The 25,143-nt window shown below is 38.8% G+C and overlaps 1 protein-coding gene across 1 annotated transcript in view; it reads left to right on the forward strand.

Annotated features, from left to right (window-relative positions):
- alpl (alkaline phosphatase, biomineralization associated) overlaps positions 1-16,987 on the forward strand; it is a 28,232-nt gene extending 11,245 nt beyond the window's left edge. Inside the window, exons 4-12 of the mRNA XM_042509339.1 lie at positions 291-406; positions 2,547-2,721; positions 6,783-6,958; positions 8,649-8,789; positions 8,934-9,003; positions 9,139-9,273; positions 13,697-13,888; positions 13,999-14,118; positions 16,040-16,987. Of these exons, the coding sequence (XP_042365273.1) occupies positions 291-406; positions 2,547-2,721; positions 6,783-6,958; positions 8,649-8,789; positions 8,934-9,003; positions 9,139-9,273; positions 13,697-13,888; positions 13,999-14,118; positions 16,040-16,305 (1,391 nt within the window). The 3' untranslated portion in view covers positions 16,306-16,987. The remainder of the gene's footprint in view (positions 1-290; positions 407-2,546; positions 2,722-6,782; positions 6,959-8,648; positions 8,790-8,933; positions 9,004-9,138; positions 9,274-13,696; positions 13,889-13,998; positions 14,119-16,039) is intronic.
- The last annotated feature ends 8,156 nt before the right edge of the window (positions 16,988-25,143 follow it).

Below are 25,143 nucleotides of genomic sequence, written 5' to 3' on the forward strand. Positions count from 1 at the left end.
TACAAATGATTCTTTCTTACTGTGAACATGAAAGTATCTATTTTGTTTATCTTGTTGTTTTTTTAATACTCTTTTCTGCTTTTGAAGTAATTTGTATCTAAGAAAATGTTTTGCCTGACAGCATCCATCGTGTTCTAAAATGTCAAAGAAAGCAACAACCTTTCATGTGCTGCACACTGAGCGCAGCAGGGGTTGAAAAGTGTTAATGTCTCTCATGTGCAGTCGCTTTCTTTCCCGCCCTGAAGGAAATTTAATGCAATCTAACGGTCGACCTGCTTTTTGGTGTTTAGGGATGGGCGTTCCCACGGTGACGGCTGCTCGAATACTGAAGGGTCAGATGAGCGGACAGAGTGGAGAGGAGACGCAGCTGGAGATGGACAAGTTCCCTTTTGTGTCTTTGGCCAAGGTCCATCTTGGTTTTTATGTACATTATGGTGGTGTATTGATCGTGCTGTTGCCATTAATGGCTTCCTGACAAGGCCTGTGACCGTAAACGAGGTCATCCAGTGTGTAACGTCACATAGGCTGTGTATTATGTTACAGATTTGATGAAAAGATGGCCAGAAATAATAGAGTAGTTCGGTTTTTTCATACCTCATGAATTATCAGTGTTAGCCTCATAAGAATCAGTTAAACTGTGGGTCTGGTGATATTTTCAATTTTTCTTACTGCCAACAAAAACAAGTGAAGGTCCAGTGTGTAGAATTAGGGGGATATATTGGCTGAAATGGAATATAATATAATACATATGTTTTCTTAAGTGTATGATCACTTGAAAAAATGAATCTTTGTGTTTTCATCAACTCAGAATGAGCTGTTTTTATCTACATAGAGAGCAGTTCCTCGTTCATAGAGATCGCCAAGTTGCGCCTGGAAGCTTAACACTGACTCTAGATTGTATCTTTGCGTCGACCATCGTAGTTAGCAACCCCTCCATGGCGAGGGCAGTGAAAAAAACTTTTTTTTTTCTACAGAAAAGTACTTTATTCTGTGTTTTTTACGGGGCGATCTGCAGTGTGCCGAACAGCGTCGTAGAATAACTGATCTGTAACTAAAACTACTTTATTTAGTGTTTTTAGCAGTTTAAATCAACAGATCCACTTGTTCTGGAGAGGAAGAGACCTTTGCAGATAATTTGGCTCCCGTTAAAACGTCCTGAACAATATACATTGAAGGAATTCTAACCAAGAGAAATGGTTGATGGTTGCAATCTGTAATCTTTACTGTTGGCTGTCACTAAATCCCCCGAAATCTTACACACTGGACCTTTAACTGATCCCACTAATGAGTTTTGTCAGTGTAGCCAAAGCCTGATATAGTTTAGACATCCATTGCCGTGAAAAAACTATTAAAAACACACAAATGACCTACAGCAATGCACTTAACTATTTTAACTAAATTTACATATATTGTTGTAAGTAAAAATCCAATTTTTCATCTCAGTTTACAATTATGCGTGCGGAATAATGTGTCCTGGAAAACTAATCTGGCAATTTACAAAAACTGAGAACTTCCCGGAATTAACCCAAGGAAACTATGTAAAAAAAGTTAAAAAAAAAAAAAAAAAGAAAAGTTGCACACAAAACAAATGATCTCACCGTATGAACAATGTGTAGAGCAGCGCATGCAAAAACAAGTGTTAAAAGATTTGAACAGGCCCTATTAACACAGGAGCCTGCTTTGCGAAAAATGGCACACTGTGCGTCTAAAAATTAATAAAAACTAAATAACTTTTTGTCATATAAGCTGGAACTTGTTTCTACATCCGTACAGTAAGACATGAGACAGATATTTTGTGAAGAAAATGTAATTCCTCCTCCTCCTCCTCCTCCTCATTGCGAGAATCCACCGCACACGAACAAAAACAACCAGGAAGAGGAAGAGTTTCCATCACAGCTGTTAATCATTGTCATGAACTGCGGTCAAACAGTCAAACTAGACAGCGCTGATAAAATATGCATCGAGATTTTCTTTTCTGCATTGCCTATTTCTTGCCTCATTTTTTTTCAGTGTACTTTTTAGCTGTGACTGACTACTGACTCATTGGTAGTAGAATAAAGTAGAGCATGACTTTTTTTCCACAGATTATCTGCCTTGTATACTTCTGTGTTAATACAGGGACCGTTTCAGAAAAAAAGACAAAAAGTAATTTTTATAAAAGTTACCAATTGTAGCTATGAGCTCTTTAAAAAAAACATTTGTGACCTCCCATTTAAAATAATGAATTAATTGATGTGATAATAGATTTTAGGGTTTACATATTCAATGGAAACCAATGCAAATGAGGCTGGGAGCCACAGACAAGGTCAGGAAGTATTGAGAGATGATTGAAATTTGCTGACAATAAGAATGAAGTTATACCATTTAAGTTACCATTTCAACTTACTGCTATTGTAGGAGGAGCACCAGTCCAGTTTGTCTCATGTCTGAAAAAATTACATCAAGCAAACACCACATGCAAGATCACAAGCATATCAGCGAGACAATAAACAATCCTGTCTAATATACATGATTACTGACCACGTCACTGCCCTGTAACTCTGCAGACATACAACACTAACGCCCAGGTGCCAGACAGCGCCGGCACCGCCACAGCTTACCTCTGCGGGGTCAAGGCCAACGAGGGCACGGTGGGAGTGAGTGCAGCTGCTGTCCGATCCCAGTGTAACACCACAGAGGGCAATGAGGTCACCTCCATCCTCAAATGGGCTAAGGAAGCAGGTAGAGTGACATTAAATAAACATAACACGTGCCAGTTTTTCTGATGTTTTGCAATCAATTATCATGCATTTCATGTGTGAGGAAACCTAATTGTGGTTGTGGTTTAATGCTGTGTTAATGGGAAGTGGAAAAATTCACCAGTGCAACTCGGTAGCTCAGAGCAATGACTTTGAAGTGTTCTCATAAGTGATGCTCTTAATGCATGTTTTTCAACTCTGCTCATTTTTCAACTCCGCTCATCCTTTGAACCAAAGTTTTCCTCAGAGCAATTTATAAGTGACATTAATTTCACCCAAAGAGGTTTATTTTTTCTGTATTTCTATTTAAAATGACAAGAGACACATTTTGAATCACAGATTTTTCAAAAAGCTACATCTGGCCACCCTTGCTATTAGGTTTCGTCAGATTTTTTAGTACTCTCTGAACACCCCGATGTGTCTGAATATTTGGTTCAAATTTTAAGTTTTTTGTAGAGTTGTTAGCACCAGTAGGCGTTTTGTTAATTTTTAACAGGGAAGACCCCGTTTATTTCATGGAACTTCAGCCCACTGTTTCATTCTTCATCTGATATCTAGATAAACGTGGATCTCGATTTTGGCTCATTTGGGGGTTTTGTTTGATTTTAAATGAACAAAGTCTTGGCTTTTAGAAAATGAAAGTCTTATCGCCACATTCAGACATTGAATACAGTTTTTAATTTTGTAAAGGCATGATGACAAGCTAGCAGTGAGCAATTGTCAAATGCAGTTTGGTCATCCTCATCACCACTTCCTTCTGTCCATGTCTCCCTAAAATTACAAATGAAAGGCTTATAAGGTCCATGACAGTGGATTTTAGTCTGATTTCAAACAAAGTCTTAGTTTCCAGAATATCAAAACCTCTTAAAACCCACTGGGGCGCCATCGATCCATTTGTGCTAAGGTTTTTCTAAGCAGCTGAATGACAGCCGTGATAATATACAATACAACAGCACTTCTGCTTGTGTGATAATGTTTAAATATTCATACTTTTATCAATATATGACATGCAAGACATCATTGGCTTGGTTAGATTGTCCTCAATTCTATCGTTAAGTTCAATGTCAGGGAAATTTACTGGCATGGTAAACAAGAGATGAAAAGCTACAAAGAGCTGACTCCCTACCTTTTAAGTGGTCCTTAAGTCTGAATATGCCAGTAATCCTCGATTATTTATATTCAATTAGTCCATAACGATCCACCAACCAAAAGAAACCAAAGGGTTTTACATAAAGATTCATCCAAGTTGTGAATATTGTCATATGAAATCCACTGTTAACTGTATCTGCTGACTTTATCAGTCTGCAGTTCTTTAACGTAAACAATATTTCTAGTTTACCTGCACTGTGTTGTTGAGTATGTTTGTTTTTATTACCTCGCAGGCTACGAAATAAAAGTAGCAAACTTTTTCCAAAATACAGCATGTACTGCAAGTTAAGGCCAACGGGCTCCATCATGTATCTTTGCAGCCGCTGGAATAAATATCTCAAAAGCCTTTTCCTCAAAGTCAGGGCTTGATGAGAGTAATTATGTAATGTAATTACATAAACATTACTGATATCATCACAATAACAAGAATGATGGCGCCTCCCTTGTCCTTCCTTGAGCCGCCTACTAACTACAACTTTTTAAACTAAAGCCAGAACACAACATGGGGCCAAATCTCATGTGAACAGATTTGATTTTTACCCTTCGAGGAGATATCATGGTGTTATGCAATCTTCTTAACCACCTTGCACCACAAAGAAGGAAAGGACAGAGCACCAAGGTTTTCAGAGGGTGGAATAAGTGAGGAGTGAGTGAGGGTCAGGACGTGTGTGGGTTCAGGGGTCAAAGATAATAAGAAAGCCAATAATTCCTCAGGGAAGACGGCAGGAAGCAGCTGACCTCCGGCACAGAGCAAATAGAAATGCGACACGTGTTTTTCATCAGGTCATTTTACGAGGCTGTCCCCTGCTGGTTTTTCCTTTAATGCTTCATTTTTACATCCAGAAGATTTATCAGCAGAAAATACTGCTGCATCCATTGATCGTCGTTGGGTATAACTGTTAGAAACTGTTATTCAGACTGTGAGCAATATCAACATTTTCTTGTGGGGACCTTGACTACACAATAAATTTGCAGTGTGCAATATAATTTGATGTCGGTATTTGATGATAAAATATCTCAGTGTCTGAACATTGTTACAATCTGGTGCTCTGAAATTGAACTTTCTGAGAGGTTTTTCGTGTCATTACAGTTGCTGTTATATGATTAAAGGAATGGTTTTGGCTATCGTACAACATTCACATGCCCGTACATCCATTAAAATAGGTTACTGTTCATACTGTCAAGCGATTTCTTCCTGTAAGAGACGGAGGACAAAATCTATGCATTACAACAATGCATTTCAGTTTAAGCTAGCGAGAAGCTCTCGCACTGAGTAATTTCCAGAGTGAGTCATTTAAGTAAAACATTATCTCTATGTGTCATCATTCCTCCACTGCAGCTCAACAACAAAACACTGTCCAGGGAAACACAAAGAAGGCGTTCTTCTACATCTGAACATGTTCTTCATAATGCAACACATAAGCTCTTAATATTAAAATAATTTTACTTTTTATGAGAACAGTGTAAAATTTTCAGCACAGACCACCTTTGACCAGTGACCTTAGCCTCTTTTGGAACAACAGGTGTCGGGTCACGAAATGGTTTGAGGCGTATGCACATTACTCCTCTGTGCACCAGCTTGATAATGATCCAATTGAACATACAATGCTAAAGAAAAGTTATCATCACCACTTTTAGTGAACATTACATATGCATTTCCCTCCCAGAATTTAGTGTTTAGTTTAAGATTTATTCAGGGTCTCCCATACATTCAAATGGATTTCCTATTTTGGGCACTGGGCCGTTCATTAGGATCACTGTTATATATACATACTGTTTGGTTACTCAATGCATGACACTCTTGGAGCATAGGGAGCACTCTGGGCACAGATGGAGCAGCAGAACATCAGACAAAAACTAAACTCAAGCATTCACAATGCTGGGTGTAAAACTCCCCACTTACTTGCAGCAGCTGTTCCTCTCATCCATCAATCTGATCTGATCAGCTCTGATCAGATCAACAGATCAGTTACCCAACCCACAAATCACAAACTGCTTATGAAGAGCTCCACCTGCGCTGTGTTTACAGACCCGAAAAAAGTATATGTATTCTTGACATGTTTTCATTAATTGCTCCAGATTATTACCGTTTACTTGAACATTTATGGTGAAAATGTACAAAGATAATCTGTCTACACAAGACTTACGCCTCATCAACAAATCAGTTGCTTGAAATGGCATCCCTTTGAATGTGTCCTCAATCTATTAAATGAATCTGCAAACGGAGCATCTTTCTGCCTTTAACTTGACAACTTTAAATACGTTACACAACACCTGCATACTCAGTATGCAGTGGCTTCCCTTTTACTTGAGGCAACAGGAAAGAAATCTACAACAGCAACCACATTCACATCACTGAATGAGGAAAAATCACCACTTTGTTCGATCTGTAATCTGCAATGAATATATGCCATCAATTTTTGGCTACTTCATCAACTGTTAAAATTTGCAGATTGCTGTCTTTGGCACGCAAACTATTGATTTCTTTCTCAACCCAAACAACTGTAAGGTAATTTCATGTCTGTGCCATGGCTGAGTGTATTATGAATAGTTGAAGCACGAAATTGTGTAGAGTAATTTCAGTCGCAGCAGTTAACAAAACACAAATGTCCTTAGGGTGATGACACAGTGTCAATAGAATAGAATAGAAACCTCATTGCCTCATACTGTGGTGCCCTAATTAAATGTCTCTTTCCTGTCCCTGCACCACCTGTCATAAAATCATGAAACAAGTCCATATTTTTACCACCAAAGTCTTATTTCATTTTATTGAGCTCTGAGGATCTCTAAGTATCACCAAATGACTGGGTGTCGCCAAATTAGTTGGAAATGAAATATTAAATGTAAAATACTCAAATCACTGCCTGTTGGTGTGTATGTGTGTTTCCACTGCAGGCAAGTCAGTGGGAATAGTGACGACGACCCGTGTCAACCATGCAACGCCCAGTGCTGCTTACGCCCACAGCGTGGACAGAGACTGGTACTCCGACAATGAGATGCCAGCTGAAGCGCTGAGGGACGGCTGCAGGGATATCGCCAGACAGCTCTTTGAAAACATTCCCAACATTGATGTGAGTCACAAGTATTCATTATGAGATGAGTTGTTATCAAGTGTCACTAGAAAACCTTCAGAGTTTCAAGTGTTTTTTTAGGTAATTTTTGGTGTATTGAAAACTGGGGCAACAGACACTTGAACATCTAAGATTTATCACCTGAAAGAGTTTCAACAATGGACTGATCAAATAGTGTAACTCGTTTTTGGAGTTAAACCGTACTTTAAAAAACATTACAAATGAGTAAATCCACTTTGCAGAGACAGTTATTCTCGTACTGTGTGAGAGCTGTTCCTAGATGCAACAATGACAGATTGTAAGCTAATGATAGCGGCTCTGTCCTGCTCAAGTATGTACGCATCTTTCCTTACCATATTTAAAGGGACAGTTTGCAATATTTTTCCTCTTACATTTTGTGCTATTTATGAATTTAGATTCTTTCAGTGTTATAGATAGATATCAGCAGCAGTAATGTCTGCCTTCTTTGCAGTATAATTAAACTAGATGGCACTCAGCTTTTGTTGCTCAAAGCGGCAAAAAAACAAAAAAAAACAGCAATGTTCCAACAGAACTACATCTGCCAACTGAATCACTGCACAGAAGGAATTGTGCATCTACTGCTAGTTTACTTAAGCACCACTGAGCTAGCTAACATAACAGCTGAGGAGGATGCCAATTAATGTTTACATCTCGTGCAGTCACGAGCCTCTTGTCTATGAGTAGATGCACGCTTCCTTCTGTGTTGTGAAGTTTGGTTGTAACTCAGAAGAAATCAGTTTCTACATGAAACTGCTCATAACAAGATTTGTGGATTATCTTGAGTAACATGATTTTTGGAAGGAGACATTGCTGGTGAGTTTTTCAAATGTGTTTTTTGGTGTTTTGAGCTCCACAAGCCGAGTGCCATCTAGTTCCATTATATTGGAGAGAGGGAAGACATCTCTGCAGCCCTTATCTCCAATATTTGACAAAACAATCCAGACTGTAATATAACACTGCAGGCAACAGGACAAATATGTATTTTTAATTTTCAGGTTGAACTGTCCCTTAAAATACCTAACCAGCTGGCTGTAATACAAGAACAGTTGTATTTCTTGATTTCCATGTCCTCTTATAGATCATTAAACTACTTTTTGCCTGGGTCATGTAGCTTTAGCTTTAGGCTTTTAGCACATTAAGTCTGTAGCCATCAAGTGTGTATCTAAACTTGACCCTTTACAGGGCTCTGTTTTTAAGTCAGTCTGCTTGAAACATGAAAAGTTTAGCCACAGAGCCGTTTTCAAACAACTCGTGAACCCTAACATATGCTTGATTAGCTAACTAGCTACAGCCGATTAAATCTTAACTACAAATGCCATTGGAGCCATCGCCAGCTGCAAATTAAAAGTCTGCTTTTGTCTGCTGCTGTCTGAAACCACAGATCCACTGTAACGAAAATAACTTCAAGTGAATCCCAAGTTTCTTTCTTCATTTTGAGGGAGAAAAAATATTGATAAAACTCGCAATAAGAGTATTTTCGTGAAGCAGGACTAGGTTGTTTTCTGTACCTTTGAGCTGTAAACTCCTCGTGTGCACTTGAAAGGGGTAGCAACAGTAACTGAAGCGGATTGGAGTTAAGCCGAAAGTCAACTGCTTCTGTCTCATTCACAGATCATTTGGTCCTGAAATTATGATTATAATTTTGTTTTCTGTTCTTGTGACCTCTCAGGTGATTCTGGGCGGAGGGAGGAAGTATATGTACCCCAAAAACACATCAGATGTAGAGTACCCCAACATGGCAAAGCACAGCGGCACAAGAAAAGACGGGAGGAACCTGGTGCAGGAGTGGACTGACAGAATGAAGGATAAAGTAATTGTCTCCTCCTCTCTCCTCTCTTTGCTCCCCTCATTCTTCTGCTCCCTCTTTTATCTTCCCAATTACATTTCCATATTTAGGAGTTCAAAGTGACTGCAGTGTTAACCACTCACACTGTTGTGCTGTACATTTGTGCAGAGAGGCCATTATGTATGGAACAAGAAGCAGCTCTTATCACTGAACCCTAACCACGTGGATTACTTATTGGGTGAGTTTTCAGTCTTGCTGTCGTTATAAAACTCTCATTGAAGTGTAAATGAAGAGCCACATGTGTATGCATTTGCCATAGGCTTCATTTTGTAATATCCTATTTCTCCTTGAACTGGGCCTTGTGTTATTCCAGGTCTCTTTGAACCTGCGGACCTGACGTATGACTTGGAGAGGAACACTGAGACTGATCCCTCGCTGACAGAGATGGTGGAGGTGGCCATCAAGATCCTGAGGAAAAACCCAAATGGATTTTATCTGCTTGTAGAGGGTAAGTTTGTGGTGAAATTGGACTGTCGACTCTTGTTTTGGAGCTGGTGTCACAATGATCTGTCAGGCTGGTCTACTGACTCATTTAAGTTGTAGTTTCAGACAGATTTCAATAGTGGTTGTCCCCTAAAATCCCCTTGAAACAAAAAATACATTTTCCCAGTTTTTAATCTTGGGTCCTGTGTTATCTGATATAAAATCAGTATCCAAGTATTTTTACATCAAAATCCCTCTTTTCTCTTTCTAAAAGAAAAGTAAAATGGTTTCAAAGGTTCGATGACTCATCCTGCACTCAGGGGGCTTACCAGAAGTTCTTTTAATCAAATAAAAATCTGGGCGACCAGCAGCCAAGCTGGTCATATAAAACCGCACTTAACCATTTGTGGGTTTTCGTAGCTATCAGAACAATATGGCGAGAGAAAGGAAGAGATGTGTGTTTGGATATCAGTGAGCAAAACCGTTATTTTCATTTCCAAAACAATGTGACAGTGATCTAATGTATCAATCTTTCTCTAATCTTCCTGATTTGATGGCAAGGGAGGTGTGTGTGGATTCAACAGCTGGCTCCCCTGCAGCTCTTTTAATGCACTAAACTGTAAACCTTTGAAATTTGGGCAAGTTGGCTTGATATCTTTGAAAAACATTGGAAGAAGGTAAAGAGAAACTTAAGAAGAAATAACCCAAATATTGGCAAGAAATTAGTAAAATGTAGAAAAATTACTTGAAAATAAGCAATAAAAACACAAACATTACAAAAAGCTGTCAAGTAAAACAAAACAGAACAAAAAACAACAAAATGACCTGAAAAAAAATATGTAAAATAATTTAAAATATTTAATAGTTGTTAATATAGATAGTTTAAATTAAGAGATTTTTCACTAGTTTTTAAAAAACTATTTTCCAAATAATTTTTTTTTTTTTTTTTTATGCAAATTGCTGGACTGTTTCTTGCCATATTGTTCGTTCCCTTTCCCCATGTTTTTAAAAGAAATCAGACAAATTTGCTCAGGGCTCAAAGGTTTAAATGCACATGAAAGGTGTGTAAAGCAGCACAGGAAAAGTAATAATGGTCCAGGTTTCAAAGGGTTAAGCCCGCCAACTTTACAGCAGTCTGATTAAATGTAAGGGATTGGATTTAAATCCCTTGCCACTGTACACCGCTCAAATATTTTGTTTCACAAGAGTGAGACAGACAAGGTCACAGTGACCTTGAACTTTGACTTACAACCACCTAAATCGGGTCTGTTCATCCTTCACTCCAAAAGGATGTTTGTGCTAAATTTTAAGAAATTCCCACCAAGCATTCTTGAAATATTCACTGGAGTGGGCCGGAGGGACGCATGTATGGACGTACGCACGTATGGACAGACAAACATACATACATTAATACATACGGACATATTGACAACATAATGCCTCTGGCCAGAACAGAGGCATATAAAAAAGACAAATAACAAAACCTCACAAAAAATCCACCAAAAAAATCAGCAAGTCGAGTTAAGCAGAGTCGAAAATGTGCCATAATACAGTTGCTACCCAACTTTGTTGCTAGGATTATTAAAGACATAATTGGACATTTGCAAAGACTTTGACACTGACACAGATGAAAAGATGGAGACAAACGTGTGATATGAAATGTTTGTGTGTGATAAGAGGCTGCCAATTTAGAGCTTTAGAGGTGCTAATCAGTTTTTTTTTTCACTTCTGTTCCACAAAAATGAAAGTAATTTAATCACTGATAAAACAAGAAATAAGAAAACATGACTTGGCTGTTTCATTGCGAAAGAGCATGATAAGCAGAGATAAGAAAAAAGTGTTTTAAAATAAAACTAGAAAAGTATAGTTAAAGTAATGTATATTACATTTTATATCATAATTACTGATGCATCACTTACATATTGATTGGGTGGAGCTCATTTTAATGGCTTTATGTACTACTGGGTAGTTTAATATATACACACACACACACACACACACACACACACACATATATATTATTCCTTGATCATATCTTGTAATAATAATCTGAATCTGGAAAGTAACAAGTAACTAAATTTATCACATTAAGTTAAATAGAAGTATAGCATCTTAATGTAAATACTCAAGTGAAATACAAGTGTATAAAAAAATATCTTTTTGTGTTTTATGTTTTGATGTGAAGCAGTTGTTGCAATTAATTTCTTTCTTGTAAAGCGCATTGGGCTGCATTTCTTATTATTATTATTATTAAAGTACACTTCACATATAAATGTGCTTAGTTACATTCCACCACTGTCAGGGACAAGGAGGCAACTATGATGTTTAAAATAGCATTTTTCAGCCATGAAAACTGAGAAACGTAATAGTTTATGGTCAAAGGAAGTTGTTGCTCTGTATTCAAGGCAGTTTCTGTCAGAAAAGAGAAAACATGAGCCGTTCCCACAGACACTCTTGACTTTGGAAAAAGTACTGAGAATTCTGAGAATGGCTGGCAAATGTCAGCACAGTATTAGATAAAGTGAGGCACAGGAAGGTTGTGGTGTTGATAACTGTGTGTCCTTGTTAAAACACCTGCAAGTATGACAGTGATTGTTCAGCCAGACTGAGCGAGAATAAAAGGGGTCAGTATGTTTCAAACATAGTGCTTGTTGGGTCATTGAACAATGTCTGAAAGAAGGCCCCCAAACATCTCTTTGGCGACAGAATTGTGGGGCCTTTCCAACTCGTCAATCTGACAACTGTGCCCCGTTCACACAGCCATCGGTCAGGTTTACGGAGGTTTGACAGCTGGCAGGGTTCGAACTTCCCTCTCAAGTTGTTTTTTTCATTCTTCACACAAACACCTTTGCACTTTTTGTGCGCCACTGAGGAAAGACTAAACAATTGTGTTCAATCAGCTTCAAACGTTTTAGAAAAATGCACGCCTTGGTTTTTGTAAACAGATATGCAGAGCGTTGCACAGAGCAGAACTTATTCTCCTGCTAACAGGAACCGTATGTGAAATATTCCCCTTTTCCACCCAAATTAGTGCATGTGGGTTTTTAAAACTTGGGAAAACCTGAAAAAAATAGGCTTTCTGTGCCTTTTACTGATGTGTCACGGACAGTATTTTGTGCTGGTGCATCATTGCTAGGGGTCAACAGATTACCGGCCTGGCCGATTATTGGAGCCAATATGTGGCATTTTGCCAGTTATCTGTATCAGTGTTTCATTTTCGATAAAATTAATACATTAAAAAGAAAATGTCAGCATTACTTTGTAAAACCTCAGGGAGCTGTTTTTATTATTTTTATATTTATTTATATAATTTTTTTTAATTTTTCACTTTTTAAAGAGCTGCTTGGAACTTGCTGTATCTCATGCTGAAAGTTTCAGTTTGGATTAAACATTTGCTAAAGGCATTTAAACATTTAAAGTTTTTTGTTGGAATTTGTTGTAGCTCAAATTCTAAATTTTGACAGAAAGATTTTCATTTTTATTGTAAATACATATCAGTTCCAAGTATCGGTTATCGGTCTCATTAACTATGAATAATCAGTATCAGTATTGGACCTGAAAAACCAATATCTGTTGACCTTTAATACCTGTATCTAAAAATGGGCTAACTTAGCGTGTTCGTCCAGGTTTTGTATTTCTTTAACTGCCAATTGGAGCAGGAGCCATGATTACTGCTGAGTCATTCGACTCAAGCGTAAATGCTAATTGTAACTTTTTCCATAACATACAAAAGCCAGATGTTAGTGAGTGTTAGCGTTTTTTGTGCAGTAGAAAAGTGGCTATATAGATATGATGTAATTATGAGGATGATGCTTTATAAATAAAATAAAATCAAAGTGAATAGATATTTTAGCAGAGTCAATTTCTGGAAAACTTTAAGTCCCTACCGGCCAGTCAAGAGGAGCCAACAGGTTTTTCAGCAATTATGAATCACCTCATCCCCAAGAGGTCCTTGAGTATACAATCATAAATGTAAACACAAAATATTTGGCTGATTGGTCCAGTAGTTTGTGAGATTAGCTGTCAGACAAACACTCACACACAGACACACAAACAACCAAAAGCATGAGATAATCATAAATAAGCTTTTAGCCACATTCTTTAAAATTGTGAATTAAACTGCCAGCGGCTGTAACCCAAACATGCACCACTTACTATGACAGTGCTCTGCTAGCCTAATGACCAGCTGACAGTCAACTGCAGTTTTATATGATAAATGTTAGTTAGTTGCCAATATGTTTGATGAGATACATTTATGAAACCACCCCGAGTTCAAGAGCCATCATAAATATTTTTACATTTAACAGAGAGAGAAAAGAGGGATTTTGATGTATGTTTAGCATGTAACAAGAGCTAAATGAACTATTAACACAGAGACACAGAATTAGAAATGTCACCGTGTCTTTAGGAGTATAACAGCTAACTGGAAATATCCACCCCTCTGTTAGGAGGACGTATTGATCACGGACACCATGAGGGCAAAGCCAAGCAGGCTCTGCATGAAGCAGTGGAAATGGACAGAGCCATCGGCCGGGCGGATCTCATGACCAGCATCCACGACACACTGACTGTAGTTACTGCTGATCATTCTCACGTGTTCAACTTTGGAGGCTACACAGCCAGAGGAAACACAATATTTGGTATGTAAAGATAACGATGTACATCCTCTCCATTATATATATTTGTTGTGAGTTAAATTTTCAGTCTGGTTCTGTTGTGATGACGGACGGGGTTTAATGCATCCATGCAGGTCTCGCCCCAATGTTGAGTGATGTTGACCAGAAGCCCTTCACCGCCATCGTTTATGGGAACGGACCAGGTTACAAAATTGTAAACGGCGTGAGGGAAAATATCACATCTGTTGACTACCGTAAGTAAATAAAGAAATATTAAAGAAACTGAACCTCTTTGACAAATTAAAACAAAAAGTATCTGCAGGGATTTCACTGTAAATTGGGTTTTTTTTTTAATTATTTCCCAAAATAACCCTCAGATACTGTAATATCACAAGCTATCATCGGCATACAGCAATAAAAATATTGCCTGAGAGGAGTCATTATTCCACCTGAGCTACCAGCAAGACAATAATACATTTTCAGCAGAGAACGTGTCTCAACACAAAGAGATTAATGCTGCCGTAACAAAATTAAAAGGCGTCTTGTGCACGTTATCTTCTCAGTGTTATTATTGGAAAGTTATAATAATAAGTTTCCCTTCAACAACTAATGGAAACATTAACTAAGCAAAGTGGGCAGAATATACTCAGAGTGTATCAGAAGTTTGCTAATTGATGCACTTAATGTATGCTCACTAGGTAATGTTTGGTCAAAGTTTTACGAGAAAAAAAAGTCAGAATTTTATGAGAATAAACTCATAACATTACAAGAATAAAGTCGTTATATTATGATGCTCTGTTTTATAGTTTGTTAGCAATATGTTTATTTGTGAAATATAATATCCCCTTCTCATAAAATTATGGCTTTATTCTTGTAGAATTATGTTTTTTTGCGTACAATTACGACTTTATTCTCGTAAAATTGCGACTTCATTCGCTTAAAAGTACAACTTTTTCCTCGTTATACTACGACTTTATTCTTGTAATATTATGACTTTTTCATCATTATTTTCTGACTGTTCTCGAGGTTTAAAAAAAACCTTTTTTTCCTTAATGTGGCTCAGAAATAAAGAGACAGAACGGTGTTTGACATTGATTGTACCCACAGACAGCGGTGTGTGGTTGCCTGTTGTAGCATAGCAACCAGTCAGTCCAGCTAAATGCTCCTACTGACACTCTTTTTCATAGCTAAAATCTTTTGAAGCTCGCTGAATGCTTGAGAAAAGACTGTGTGACCTTATTTAATTTGAGTTTTCACTCTCATACATATGAGCTTAGACAAATGCTTCTTATAAGGGATAAAATGTACGAGTTTAGTGTAGTTTGCACAGGTTCAAGGGTATGAAATGAGTTTGATAACACTGTAAAAATGCCATTATCTATGTCTAAAAAAAGAACTTTAGATGACAGTTACTACAAAAATATGTTAAAGCTTGAACACCCTAAACAGCTGGAGACTTCTAAAATAGTTACCCACAAAACCCATTTATAATGTACTATTATTTCCACTAGCCACATGTCTCTATTTATGGTGTCTTACCTATATAACTAATGCTTATACTGATAGAAAAAAATGATTTGGGACCATTTAATATTTTTTCAAGTTCTTGGTTAGTCACAGGAGTTTTGTAGGTTGTAAATGTTAATGTTTAATACATGCATTCACTTTCTTAAATAGTGACATAAACAAACATATTTTAAATACTATTTGCTCCATGTCTGTGCCCCTATTTTCTATTTCCTATTTTTAGCTTATCAATGTGTCCCTTTTCACATGTTTATTACATCTTATGAATTGTAATTGCATCTTTTAACTGTTTTTATTAATGAATTATTTTATTGTATTATTTTATTTTATTTTTTTAAATTTAACTGAACATTTTAAAAAAGAAAGAAAACAATTATATACTGAGGAGTTGTTGGAGCACATTGAAAGTGTCTCCCAAAACATGTGTATTGCAAGTACTGCCTTGCAACTATGCTTACTAGCTACCAGTCTTTTTCTTCCCTGCCTTTGTTGGCACATTGCTGCATGTCGACTCACAGAAAAACAGCTTCATAGTGCTACTAGAGGGCAAAACCTCCTCAGGGAACCTTTAACTTAGGGTGGATCTTTTCCCTTCATGCCAGAGAAGTTAAAACAATAAAATCTTGTTTTCTGTTTCCCTGCCTTCAGAGGAAAACAACTACCAGGCCCAGGCGGCTGTACCTCTGACCATGGAGACTCACGGAGGGGAGGATGTGGCTGTGTTTGCTAAAGGTCCCCTGGCTCACCTGCTTCATGGGGTCCACGAGCAGAACTACATCCCCCACGTGATGGCGTATGCAGCCTGTATCGGCCAGAACAGAGAACACTGTTTGACACGCGATGGATCTGCCGAATTACGCCCCGTCCTCTCTACTATCACAGCTCTTCTCACAGTCACTCGCTTCCTGTGTTGACCTTCCCCCTGATAGTCCTCGTCCTGTGAATAACAACGTTTTAACCACTCCCACATTTTAAAGGTTTCAATTTTTTGTTGTTTTTAAATTTTCTAATTTCACTTTTTTGATCATGGGACCACTGTTCGGGCTTTTTTTGTGTTATTGACAAATGTATACATATATCAGTTTTAGTATTTTCAGGAAAATATGTAAATCGTGGCAGAATAAATCAATCACCCCCCTGACGCACTGAAACGAAGGTGTTGCAGAAATCACCGCAGAATCAGAGATCTCAGTTGTGATTTGTCTATTAAATAGTTTTTATTAAGGGTTTCAGGACCCATTAAGCCTCTGTGTTAAATGTAAACCTTTTGAGTTTAAAAAGATAGATTGGATTTTCAAAATGTTTGAATATGTTTAATATTTTAAATGTGCAGTTAACTGAATCTACCTCATAAGCTTGCAAAAGATCTCTCATGTAATCGTGGTGCATTGAGAGGGACACATTTTGATGGACAAAATTCATGCAGAAACCAGAAAGAATTGAATGTATAATTGACAAAAGAGTAAAATATATACATTTCATCTCATACACCTCGTGCAAACTTTCAGAAAGCGCTGAAAAAGCCCACCTACCATTGTTGTGTCTAATAACAGAAGTTGTAAAACCTTATAATCAATAAAAGAAATGTGTTCTGTTCATGTTTCGTCCCTTTTGTTGCAACATTATTGGTTTTTGCTTATCCTAAATGTTTGCTTGTATGCAGTACTTTGATTTCCCAGATTCATAGTTTCCACAAAATTTAAAATATATGTTATTATAAAACAGTGCTTTGAGTGTATCTGTAAAACAAAAGTGAAATCAGATTTGACCTTTTTTATGGAGCTAGAGGACTTTTTGACATATTTTTGACCATTTCAAGACTGAATGCTGAAAAGAATTTTGTACAGACAATACCCACACTACCATACTATTTAGTTTGCCAGAAAAAGATTTAGTGTGTTTCAGTTTTCAATTTCATGCAATTTGATGCATAAAAATGGCAGCAGAAGGTTTCAATACATACTGTGTCAAATGCTGTATGCCAAAAAATCCAAGATGTCGTTCTGCATCAGGTCACATTTAGCAGTAAGCAATCTAGCCTTTCTGGCTACTCTGACCCACAATCCTCTCTGTGGCAGGAGATGCATCACATCGACTGAGCTGCAGACAGATGACAGCTCACAAACAGCTGACAGACTGTACTTACTAGAATCAGCATTTAATTACAAACAATCTATGATGCAGTAATGCAGTAATAACTGAAAAAGTTAAAACTACATTCACTTTAGAGTAAAATCAGCCGAGCTCTTTGGGTTGACGGATAGAGTTTGGTTGTATCGCAAGAGCAACATTGAAGGAATACTATGCAGAATCACATGACAGAAAAACCTGTCAATGAATTTTGGATTTTCCCCAAAATCAATGTATAGAAATAATCTCTGTCAGGCATGACTGGGGTTGCAGGTGTATACCTGTTTGAAGGCATCCTGTGGTATGAAAACTGACCGTTATCATACTTTGTACATTTGCTTATCTACGGTATCGAAACAAAAAAAGGAACCGGACAGAGAATCTCACCTGTTCATGTCCTTTTCTACACATATTTCCATTTAAAAATGGTTTCAGTTATGATAAAGCACTTGTTGACCAAAAAAACCCCCCACCTTTCCGTTCTTTAAGGGTCATTATATATAATATTACTAATAATAATAATAATAGTTTACAGTGAAACCATGGTGTTTTCTAATACAGCTGTTTTAAAATAATATAAAAAAGCACAGAAAAGGCTCTACTTCCTAAAGAAACTTAGGAAGGCTAAATTCCAGAGCAAGATCCCGGTTAACGTTACAGAGGAGCAACAGAAAGCATGCTGACTGGAAACATCACAAACTGGCATGGTTTGTGCACGGCCCAGGACAGTGAATCTCTACAGCGGGTGATAAAAACTGACCAGAACATCGCTGGTACCTGCCTGCAGAGCATCAGTGACCTCGGTGAAGTGAGGTGTCTGCACAGAGCACAAAGGATACTGAAAGACAGCAGCCACAGTTTCTTCATCCTGCTGTCATCTGGGAAAAAATACAGAAGTATCCGCTGCCGCACCACCAGACCACAGAGCGGCTTCTTCCCCAGGCTGTGAGACTCATCCACTCTGCCTTCAACACCAAAAGATGTAGCAGGATTTGAGGTCATATTTTAATTTATTTTTTTAAATTACTTTTTGAAATGACTAATGCATCTACCTTGTACCTTGTAAAAAATCTCACACCACTGCAAACCTATGACCTGCTAGAAATGTGTGGCGGTGTATTTTTCTGCAGACTCTACCGACTGCTTGCATTTTTCTTATTTTCTTTGTTTAGGGTGTTTATGAAACGTTTGCCCCCTAAGCGCTCAAGTGAGGTTGAGACTTTGTAAAAAAGGCAGCAACCAGATGCCAGACAGTAAGCAGCAGGCATCCAAAAGACACAGCACCAAAAAAAATACATAGAGAGAGAGGCAAAACGCCAAACGACAGTGAATCTTTGGTTTCACTTACGCTGTCGAGCTTGTTTACAAATAGTAACCAACAATCCCGTAGAGCATACCTTAAAATTATGTCACGTATGTTGTACTTTTCCATCTGCTCTACTGTGGCTGGTGAGGAATGTGAATGGACTGAGGCCACTCATTCCTTGGCATCATGCGGTCACTGCAAAAACAGGGCAGGACTCATGTTGGCTGACGCATGAAAAGGCAAGGTTTATCTTAAAACTGATATAAAGTGAAGTCCCCATGCTGTCATTTGTACATTCTCAGTATCATCAAACATAACATAATCTACTGGGGCCCTCGGGGGCCACTACATGCTTTTATGTCATCTTGCTTTGCTGATTAGGATTTTTCTTCTATTCCTCTTGGCAGCTAGAAATCGTTGTCCTGTAATCCTGTTCTATCTTTTGTATTCTATATTTAGAAAGATGATGATGGGTATCAGATTGTGCCGCATGAATATTCAAGTAGGCTTTCAACCCCCAACTTTTTCTCGCTTTCCAGATAAATTTGTACATGACTCACAACGCCTCTTATGTTTCCTGAATAATGGAATCTTTTAATTTCCAAAAGCGGGTGATGAAACCAGGATAAGGCCTTGAACGGATGGTACTTTAAAGTGGCATCCGTGTCAATGTGTTGCTATCCAATCCTTCAAAGACAAGACAAGCGGGCAAAATGATGAACAATAGTCATCCTCTTACACAGCTCAACTGGAAGCGACTAAAGAAAGGTCAATAGAAATGCTCGAGGTGCATTTGTCTGATACCTAACACAATTGTTAACTGGGGTTGAGTGGGCGGATTCAAAGGTCTGGACCCAGGCAATACACGCGACTAACCAGACGTACAATTTTCCCAGGCAAGCCATAGTGTCTGGTGAGCTCATACCACAAAGCATCTCTTCATGATGGGATCTGGTCTTTTTATCCAGCCAACATATACACAATGTCCCCATTTAGTGTACAGTAGTTGCAGCATTTGCCTGTTACCCTCCTGAAAGGACCATACCAGTGTTTTTTTCATATTTAAGTCCATTAACTACAATCCATGTATACTTAAAAAACTAAGTAATTCACTGCTGGAAAGATGGCCTTTCAACAAAACTGGGATGTCTCTGCAGTAGAAAGACGCAAATATTTTTGAAATTGGTGCAACATGACCAGAGAAAACAGAAAAAGGACGTTTTTGCTAAGGGGAAGAAAACATACCTCCACCAAAAAACAATGTGCCACAACAGACCAATAAACACTCAGCCGGCAAAAAACAGTCCTGAATTAGGCTACAGTTAAATGGTAAGCCAAAAATGTGTTCCTCAGAACATTTTAGGCGAGAAATAGGCATTGCAGTGACGTAATCTTGATTTCTGTTCAATCAGCACGGCATAATTTTGCCATTTGATTAGATTCGCACTGAGTTTGAGAGAGTGAGAGGGGCGTTTCTGTCTCTTGCACTTCTATACTCTTTGTGTCTGTGGTGGCTGCACGGGTGGTGGGTGATACAATCATGCAGATGTACAGCCTGTAGTTCAAACAACAGCCCAAGGGGCGAATTTGCGAATCATAGGATGGTGAAGGAATAGCCTGCCTTCTGGTGTGTTAACACTGAATGCGAAGCGGGTGTTTTGCACGGTAAGTTTACATACAAAGTCAACGCAAAGACGCTTTTAGACATGAATTCACACCGGTCACCGCGATGGACGCCTTGGATGCAACAAGACGGTAGCGAAAATGCGCATTTTGTGTTTTCATTCCCATCATTAGGGAGAATTTCACGTGACATTGTGTTGCGATAGCCTATCAATGTTAAGATCTCGTTCTCCTGACGTTACTGAGATCCAGAAATGAAGGATAAAATATGTTGCTGTCTGTGGACACACAGAGCTAAACTCAGGGGTTGGAGATCAGTTTGCAAAGCTATTAAGTGACATGGTAAACTCTGAAAATACAGCTTGTGTAAGCTATTTTTGTTAAGTTGCTTTTTGGCTAAAAAATGCTCTGAGTAATAAGTTGGTCTTTTAATGTTGAAAGTAAACAACTGAGGGCTTGTTGTTGTGACAGTCTGAACAATAAATAGTGTATGTGTTGGGTCACTGTGCTTCGGGGCATGGAGCCTGCATGTTTACATTCAGCTTTCTGTTGTATTAACCAGATAACGCAAGCACAACCACAGCTTACAAACCATGTGTTGCTGTTTTTTTTAAAGTTAGAGAGCACTTTTTAACCTTTCCAGGCAGTCATTATTCTGGTTACAGACATCTGAATCCCCACCCACGTGTCTAATTTGTTCAATGACTGAAAAAATCTGGTGTTGTGCCAAATGATGGCTTTTTATCTGGATGAGAGAAACGATTTAACAATTAGCTACATCCAGCAGAAAATAAATTCAGCTTGGATGAGCTCGAGGCAGCTGAACAAGTTGTATAAGAAATACCAACTGCACACCCACACAGGTGTTTTGTTGGCTGATGAGACGCCTGCTGAGGTTGAAGGTGGGATGTCATCGCACTATATGTACTAATAAAAACAATAAAGGTGTAATTTGTCTCACTTAACAGGTGCAGGAAAACAGAGAAGAGGGAGATGAAAACGTCAGTCAAGCACAGACTCACAGTCCATGCCCACACAGTGCTTCGAAGAAGTCTGATCAGCTAAAAGATTTACCTTTAAATTGAGGTTTTTCTCTTTGATTCATGTGAAAACATTTAGCAGCTTCTGTCAGTCAGTCAGTCATTTTCTGTAACCGCTTGTCCTCGTAAGGGTCGCGGGGGGGCTGGAGCCAATCCCAGCGGTCATCGGGCGGAGGGCGGGGTACACCCTGGACAGTTCGCCAGACTATTGCAGGGCCGACACATATAGACAAACAACCACACACGCTCACAGTCACACCTAAGGGCAATTTAGAGTCACCAATCAACCTGAGCTGCATGTCTTTGGACTGTGGGAGGAACCCGGAGACCCCGGAGAGAACCCACGCAGACACGGGGAGAACATGCAAACTCCGGACAGAAGGGCCCCCGCTCATGGACCGAACCCCGATCCAACCGGGTTTTTGAACCAGGGACTTCAGTAGCTTCTGTTTCGACTGAAAAGTAAACTTTTCAGGACTGCTGTCGCATCACTCACTACTAATTGGTTAAGTCAACACACCCTTCCAACAAGAAAACGGCATTAACTTTAACATACAAGTTTCTGTATAAGACATTCAGAGCATTAAAACAGCAAACAACTACTTGCTATGTGAAGCTACAGTGGAGTAATGGTGTCTCGCGCAGAGAATGAGCTCACACTCCCTCTGAGTGTGTTGAAATGTGAACTTCTCTGGGGTTTTCTGACGCACCCCTGTCCAGCCGCATGTGCATGTTGGCGCACGTGTGTATCCAATCTGGCTAGCTATTTACCGCTATTCTGGACTGCGCTCATACGGTGATTACCGCTAATTATGGGACGGTGGCGAAGCAGAATTGAAGCTTTGTTTACGTTGTTAGCATCGTTTGCTGCTAACCAGCGACTCAGCCACCTCCATGTTGAGAACAGTTTAGCTCCGCCTTGCTGCTCTGCCAATGATGGTAACTGCGGCAGCAGCGTCTGTCTATTAACCTTTAAATAAATGTAGGCTTTTGTGTTACAGAAACGGCTTTTCCTCAAACAAACTGATGAGCTGATCCTCTCACTCGTCTCCGTCCAAAACTGACAAAACGACCGCGGACGGCTCGTCAGCTATCAATCCTGCTATTTTTCCACCACGCTGCCATGTTAAACTGCCCGCAGAGAATGCAGAATAACCTGACATTAATAAAAGCGTCAGCTTCTGTCAGCACGTTCACCGTTTCCGTGCCTATTTAGTTTGAAAGAACAATGGCCAATAGGGACACAGCTATGTCACATCTCAGTCACACTGACCAATGGTGCCAACTCACTCACTCATGGAAAATCCTATGTGTAGTGCTGCGACCGCATGCTGCAGTCCAGCCAAAAATAAACCCTTTAAGGAACATAGTTTTGGGAAAGCTCCCCAGTGGGCACTTCCTCTCTGTCCTCTGAGCCATTTGGTCAGGAAACACCTGTTGATATGCTCTGCATGTCATATTGAGCTCCTTTACAACTGTCAGGCAGAATGGATAAAGTAAAGAGAAATAACATTATAGGCTCAGCAGTCATTGGTTTCCCCTCATTCCCTCAGAATATGAAAATAAATTGGTTGTAAAACCTGCTTAAGTTATGTAATTAATCACAGTTATCAAAAAATCTGCCATAAAAGTTCCAGCACTGTTGTGAGGTGGTGCCCATTTTTCAAATCAGTCTGCACATCAACTGCATCATCAAGCAGGTGGCGTTTGTAATACATTTCCATCATGTAACACTGGCTAAAAATAAGTTTCATCCTGTATACAATTACATGAAGATGGAACAAAATGGCTTTTCAAAAAAACATTCAAACTCTATGACCTTACAGAATGCATCTGAAAGGGTGAGCAAAAATGTGATGTGTACACAATTTATAGTGAAAGGGCTAAAATTAAAAAACATTGGCCAGTGGCCCAGACAGTACAAATGCATGCTGTCCATGCAGTCAAACATCGCTGAAACCGACAGAGCTTTATTTTCAATTCTAGGGGAGTTCCCACAGTTTGTAAAAATCAGTAGCTAAAATGTTGGCAAAATGTGTCAAGTGCATATAAATATAGCTTTAATAAGGAGCTGGAGCAAATGTATATATAACATTGTAAAACATTGTCATATCGGATTACAGTTTGAGTTTTCCAGCTTCAAAGATACTTAAAGATTTATGGAGATTTAGTGGCATCTACCTTGAGTATAAAGATTGCAGCCATCAAGGCTTAAGCCCCAGTAGGCATTTCTTCAGTGTTCACTGTTCATCAATATGAGAGCTTAATCATTTAGTTATAATTCTTAAATGAAGCCCCTGAGAAATAGCCTTCCTCTTGTCTCGGACCAGTCCTAATTGAAGATCTTAAAAGGTCTTTTTCTCTCTTACTGCACTGGTCTTTATTTGTCTGAAATTATCAGCTCTTGAGATAACGGTCAGATCCAAAAGAAAACTTAAACAAGTCTCAACTGAGAAGCCTACAAGCACAGTTAAAGAACTGATTGATTGTTTTGCTTCCTATTTTTACTGAGGAAAGGGTTTGGGGAGAAAAAGGACCGAAAAGAAGCTTGTTAACAAAGAAAAGACAATTGTGAGCAGCAAAATTTTCCTCTGGGTCAGAAGGTTTTTACATGGAGTCAAATTACCCACAGAGGTCTCATCCTCTCCAAAACAAACCAACCAGATGATTTAAACCAGTGAAAACAGTGAATAAAGCTGTTTCATGTTACAAATCAGTGTTTCTCCTAGTGTGTCCAGAGTGTCAGCCGAGCACATGATGCTATGTGCTCACCTTTTTCCTCTGATGACCGGATCCAGACGTCCAGAAGGTTTTTGACAGAAGTAGAATTATCCGCAGAGGTGTCCTACTCTCCAAAACAAATGGACCCGGTGATTCAATCTGGTAAAACAAAAAAGCAGACAGAAGCACTTTAACGTAAAAAAACAAACAAACAAACAAACAAAAAAACAGTGATTTGTCCAATGCTGCTTGTTGCAGAGGGGCCGTGAACTACATTGGTCAACGCTAAAATGCAAAACTGGAATGGCCCTAGCTATAGCCAGTGTTTGGTTTGTCCATTCTGGGCTACCATAGAACATGGTGGTGCAATATGTCCATAGATGAGGGCCTGCTCCTTATGTAGGTATGAATGTCTAATTCAAAGGTAACATAAACATGCTTATTTTCAAGTAATTGTACATGAAAGTAAACATATTTACTATTTTATTATTATTTATTGTATTCAGTTCCATTTCTGCCTATATATCCCCCTAAATCCTACACACTGGAAAATGGGGGTAATTTTTCTTCTAAATTGATGAAGTTATATTCTGTTCTGTTGTGTAGATTTTTTATGAACATGAAAATAATTTGAGATACTAGCACTATCTCTGTCCTTGCTAACTTTCTTGTCAAGATGTATAAATTGCTTGCATACAAATTATAGTGCATGTAACACCCTCTACAAGTTCTTCCTCGTCAGTTGTTCATCAGAGCTTCAGTCACTGTCAGCCTGATGTAATGGAAAAAAAACCAGCAGCTGTCCCACAGCAGATATAGATCTTGATCGACCCTGAAAACTTCTGACTGTGCCATCAAAGCATCACTCGTCCTGACACCGCCGACATCAAGCAGCTCATCAAACACATCACCTCAACCTCTCTGAGCGGCGT

Source organism: Plectropomus leopardus, chromosome 2 (assembly GCF_008729295.1).
Source record: "Plectropomus leopardus isolate mb chromosome 2, YSFRI_Pleo_2.0, whole genome shotgun sequence".
Lineage (NCBI taxonomy): Eukaryota > Metazoa > Chordata > Actinopteri > Perciformes > Serranidae > Plectropomus > Plectropomus leopardus.